At 38.1% G+C, this 6,000-nt stretch overlaps 1 protein-coding gene across 1 annotated transcript in view; it reads left to right on the top strand.

Annotated features, from left to right (window-relative positions):
- The first annotated feature begins 3,380 nt into the window (after positions 1-3,380).
- Positions 3,381-6,000, top strand: part of LOC148905697 (uncharacterized) — a 31,235-nt gene continuing 28,615 nt past the window's right edge. Inside the window, exons 1-2 of the mRNA XM_089039859.1 lie at positions 3,381-3,639; positions 3,758-4,168. Of these exons, the coding sequence (XP_088895985.1) occupies positions 3,570-3,639; positions 3,758-4,168 (481 nt within the window). The 5' untranslated portion in view covers positions 3,381-3,569. The remainder of the gene's footprint in view (positions 3,640-3,757; positions 4,169-6,000) is intronic.

The raw sequence follows: 6,000 nt of genomic DNA, 5'->3' as shown, positions 1-6,000 counted from the left end.
TTATTGTTTCATGCATTGACGTTTACGTTCACAAAGTTATTATTTCATCGTTATAATTTAACTATAATTTGACTGTATTTAGATCTTAACCGAGCGGGAGGTCTGTACGGGGTAACGTGATCTTGACCGAGGTCTGTACCCGACCGAGGTCAAGATTATCCCGTACGGACCGACCAAGATCGGTTTGATAAGAGTTTTATCATATGACCACTTTTCATTGAAAAGGACAAAATGTTTTCGCCGTAAGATTAATATGCGATCGGACCGGTTAATACCGGAGAATCTAGACCAGTCCTTAATGCACATGCGGGTTCTTGTTTCGGGCTGCTCGGCTATAAACTCTTCGTACGGCTTCCATACGCCATCCATGGTTCTGGAGAAAAGGAAGGCTGCTGTTCTTTGAGAACACACTTTTATAGGTAAATTGGAGCACGCCTGCATGGACAAGTTTGAAATTCACGCCTAACCCACGAGTGTTTTTCAGCAAGGTGAAAGGGAACACGAATCCAACAATCAAGCTATATCAACACTACTTGAAATAAGCATAATATTCTAGTCTGGTGCAATCTAAATAGGGGTATATGGATCGCCAAAACTTGGTTCAAGTTACAGCTTTATTGACGGTGATGGCTGTGGCCATTCGCGCGTTGGTATTCGTTCCGCCACCTCTTGTTGTTCATGGTCCAGAAGAAATATTTTGTTTAATGATGCTCATTTTCAACACTCAAGTACAACTCTTGGCCTTACTCACCTCAATTGTCATGTTTCTGCGGTTGAAGTTCAACTTGCGCTCAGAGACAGACTTTTTTATGATTTCCATGGATACCAATTTCCAGGTCGTGACTTGTTCACTCTTATTTCACAGCAGCGGTATCTCTTTTGGTTAAACACCGTTGAAACCCCAGAATCATTTTTGCAAATGGCTAGAGAAACGAGCATGAATTTCCTCCTCCTAACAAGACGAAACAACCTGAGACAAAGAATGGGACGAATTAAACTGAACGCTATTAACAGTCTTCTTATTGTTCTCGTTTGGCTTCGACGATACACCCATGTACACACTCTAGCCATCATGTTCGATGTCATCCCTCAATCTGTAACTTCCTATATCTACCAAGGAGTCATAATTCTGTGGCGTCACTTTAATGTCAAGGTTAGGTGGCCCTACTATACGGGAGTGGAATGATATGCGCAATACTTGGGCGGAATTTCCAGATGTCGTAGTGTGTATTGACGTTACTCCGCATGAAATGCAAATGCCATCAACAGAACCTCAAAGAGATTTCCACAGTGGGCATAGACATTTTCATCTACTTAACACGCAGTTAATATGTGACAACCAAGACCACATTCGATTTTTGCAGACAGGTTTTCTGGGTAGAATGCAAGATACTAAGTCTTTTCGGCTAATGGGGCCTGTGGGACCTGGACAGGTCTTAAACATGCCACAGGGTGTGGTATTATTGGCAGATAAAGGCTGCCCTGATAATGTCCCTTTGCTTACGCCGTTCCGACAAGCGCAGATAAGGATTATAAGAAATAACAGGGAGAGACGAAGGGCAAAGAAGCTTAACGTTGAGCTAGCTCGAAAACGCATTAAAGTAGAGAACATTTTCAAGCATATCAAAGATTACAAAGCCATATCGACTACATGGCGCCACCCGAGATGGCTGCTTCCCAGTGTAACCGCCATGTAATCGAACTGCGTGTATTCTTAACTGAACGCAGGATTACTTTATTTCAGGAAGTATAAATTCCTAATTAGTATCTGACCAGTAATAATCTAAAAATTTATAATGCATAAAAGAGGTATAACAGTCATATCTCTTTCGTGTTCATGTTTATCATGCCAACCCAGGAGAAGAAAGCGAAGAAAACCATTTTAGAGAAACAACTAAAGAGGCGCAGATTGCGCACACCAAGATGTGTGCAAAAGTCACTGAGGGCCTTGAAAAAATGTCGAATATACTGGATAAACTTGACAAAAAGCTTGATGAAATGTAACACAGGATAAACACCTGTAAAATAGTTTCGTTTTCTGGGGGTAGGATTGTGTTAACGTTGCCTGTTTTTTCTATTTATAAAACAATGTAATTTGAAAATAAAAGGTGTCTGTAGTAGAGTGCAAACAATATATCAGTGAAGCTGCGGTGAGTTTTTAGCCGTCATCGTATTCGAAAAATTTCGGGTACGTAATGTTCTCCGTCCACACTAATACGGCTAGCCGGCGTTTTCAAATTGTTCCGTGACTCTGGAGACCGTATTCGAAAAAAATCGTTTTCGGTGAAGAATCGTTCCGGATTCACCCGGTCTGGTGTGGACGGTAGGCCTAACCGAATAAATAAAAATTCGGATTCAAATTTATCCGGCATAGTGTGGACGGGGCCTGAGTGTTGCGTTGTTAAGTGATAAAGGTTTACACTTTTGGCTGTGATAAATCATCTGGGTATTTAGGTAGATTTGTTTCAACCTGTAATACTAAACACAGGCCATTATGAAACAACAAATTTACAAGAAACATTGTGTAAACCATGTGTATGATTTTGCTATATATTACATACTTTTTGCTTGAACAAGTCAGAATTTGTATGTTTAATTAATCACCCAAATGATAAACCTTGAAATCTTCAAGATGCATCACTCAAATCATAAGAAAATGTTTTCATTCAACTATTAACTTCATGTAGAATCAATACTAAAATTATTGTCTCAGGCATTAGGGACACTTTAAGAGCGGCTGTCCCTAAAAATCAAACAAAATCTGAATTTTGTAGCACGGCTCAACTTTTCAAATTTGCTCTGCTTTTTTATTTAAGTAGTGTATAATTCAAAATAAAACGCTATGTGGTTATTTCAGCTCTTTCTTCTCTCATTTAGAATATATATATATATATATTTTAAATCGGACGATTCAAACATGAATGAATGCAGGGATAGATTCCCATATTGGCGCTGCTGAATATTATTTTCCATATTTGGATCTTATTTTGGTAAGATATAGCATATCTTAAATTTTCTTGAGGAATTTGAAAACAGTTTTGAGGTAACCAATAAAATAAAGATCATAGGTACGTAAATTTTCATTTTCATTTGCTCTTTTATGCTAAAACTAATTCAGATAACCGTGACACAGAGCGTTTCAGTCGTGACTCTCTTAGAACAACAGACAAGATGAACTGTACAGAAGTACGAGTGTCCTTGCTGGGGTTTCCTGATGTCAATACACTTCTGGTTGTACAATACAAGGCGACATCTGATATAATTCAGCCTTGTCTGGCAAAAGTTACCAGTAAGGATTTTATATTATTTAGATAGAGTAAGGAGTCACAACTTCAGTTTGTAACACTGTCACGTGCAAACTTAACTCTGTTCCGACGGAGGACCAGTGTGAAAAATTACACCATCCCCTCTCCTAGGACTAGAGTTGATGGAGCATGCAAAGACATATTTAACTTTTCGTCCATCCAGTATGTTTAGCTTTAAAAAGGTGAAATCTGGCTAATCTTTTCGTTTTCTTTTAGTAGAGTGTTTTGTAACTTAGTCCTCCAACTTGAATTTACTGTTTGACGATGGTGATTCTTGGAACATTGGCTCTGGAACTAATTATTCTTATTCTTCTTGTTGAACTTCCGCGTCTATGTAAGAAGATTGTGTTATTTGAAATGATATAAACATAAGGTTTACCAAATTGATATTAGAAATGCATGCTGTATGTCTTAATGAAGTTTTTCTAACCGCACATTATCGGTCGTTTCAGCATGTTTTAAGTTTACCAAGGAACCTCAAAATCCTATTATCGTAGTACTTGATCACAACACAACGAATGTCAACATGGAATGGAAATTCGAGGCGGAAGGTTCTACTGTTGCAAATATCCAAATAGATCGTTTCTTAAAAAATGAAGATAACAGCTTATCCAAGGAGACAAACATAATTTATTACAATCCTTCATTCAAAGATTGGAACGAAACGTTGTATGAGTTTAGAGCGAGTTTCGCGACATCTGGATATGCAAACTTCACAATCAAAGATATCCTGAAGAGACTCAATAATGCAGACCAGACGAAAGTCAGTTCTCTATCTGGTGAGGTCTACACGTACGAACTAGACGTTGTCACAATTCGGCCGTCTCAGACAGTTAAAGACAGCGTTGAACTGCAAGTTTATTGTAAGTTTTTGACGCATAATATAGTTGGTTATATGTTGTTGTTTTTAGTTTTTAATTTTTTGTTTTGATTTTTTTGGTTTTTGTTTTTTGTTTTGTTTTGTTTATCGAGCACACACTTATTTGGTAAGGAATTTTCTTCGTTTATTTGGTTTTGTGTTCGTCGTCGTCGTTTTGTGCGTACTTTTATAATAAGTTTATTTGGTCATTTTAATCCTGAACTTTATACACAAAAATGGATGAACCTTTGTTTTAAAGGTGTAATTGCGTGACGCAATAATTATTATAGCGGAACTGGCCAGTCTCCTGACAACTGTCACTGAATAATTAATTAGCTATTACAAGGCCACTTGGACGAAAAGCGCTCCAAAATTAAAACTCTTTCCTTTGAGCTGGAACTTTGCTGAAATAATCTTGAATACATTAACAACCACTCACTGAAATATCTTTCTCATACTCGAAAGGAAAGGGCCAAAACTTTGCGATTTATTTTCGTCCGCTACTGATTTCTTTGACTCACAGAATTCGGCTCAAGAGGAATGGCAGGAGTAACGTATGACGTCATTTACTCAACCAAAACCAAAACAGTGGTGGCTAAATGTATGTGCCATGCTTGTAAAACTCTTTTTATTTGGTTTATCAAGAAAACATATAATGTTTCATTCGATTCCTTAACTATTATATGACCAAACAATGTCTATAATACTGACGATGTCTGTCAATAATACTGACGATCATAATTCGAAACTTTCAATACATCTCGGCACGCCAAGAATCGCAACAAAGTTGGACGCATAGACGAGATTCTAGCGGCTCCGTCGCGCGAAGTGACTGGGAGATTCGGGATTTATTCGAATCATATATTTACATACAAGGGCAAAGAGCAACCCCACAATTTGGGTCTGCGAGACATCCGACACAATGAAAGAAAAATCTACGAGCTGAGTGACAGACGCCGCTGTCGCGCGAGTAATAAATGAGAAACCTTTGACATGTTCTTTTTCAAGGATGATATTAGATAATCGTATGCAAATAATAACCATTCTGTAGCAAATCAGCTAGGAGAATTACGAGCTCATATTCTAAATTATTCGGCACAAAGACCTAAGTAATTGTCACAAATCTTTATATCACAACGCAGAATTCAAAAGGCAATCGGTTTTTTTCATAACATCAATCACTATTAGAACACATTGAAACTTCAAATTTAAGATCTTTATATCATGGACAGTATGTAGCAAATACAAATAATGAAATGAAAGTAAGGAATTCTCATGAAAACCTCTTCCCAAGCATTGTTTCTTCTTCTAGTTCGGCTTCATCCTCTTCAGGATTGACAGAGCGAGCGTCCAAAGGACTTTCCATCTTATTTGAAATGGGGAGTAACTATCGAATACCCCGTACTTCAAACCCTTTCTTTAAATGTTGGATACGCGTATACGCAGTGAGAAGACCACCCCTCCCCCTGTAGATATGAAGGCATATGCGGAATATTAACTTTTAAAGAACGAGGCATATATTGGAGTGGATACGCGGATACGCGGATACGCAATGAAAAAGACCACCACTCCCCCTATAGATATGAAGGCATATTGTGGAGTGAATACGTCATGTGTGTTTTTGTTGGCAATGGATGTCCACCGATGTTAATAAGTAAATGGATCTTGACGTCAGTTAAACTAAAGGGTCCTAAATGCGAACTTGATAAGCGTGTCCGACAACTACAGTGGATATTGAGAAACTGGAAGAAGCATGAAAGAAGATGGTTTTACTTCGACTTAAGACACAAACGATATCTGTTTCTGGATGAAACTTTCAAAACCGCCTCAGTGTAG

Source organism: Actinia tenebrosa, unplaced genomic scaffold, assembly GCF_029948245.1.
Source record: "Actinia tenebrosa isolate PJP-AT-01 unplaced genomic scaffold, QUT_ActTen_1.0 PGA_scaffold7__59_contigs__length_16204524, whole genome shotgun sequence".
NCBI lineage: Eukaryota > Metazoa > Cnidaria > Anthozoa > Actiniaria > Actiniidae > Actinia > Actinia tenebrosa.
This window is presented reverse-complemented; position numbering and strand designations above follow the sequence as displayed.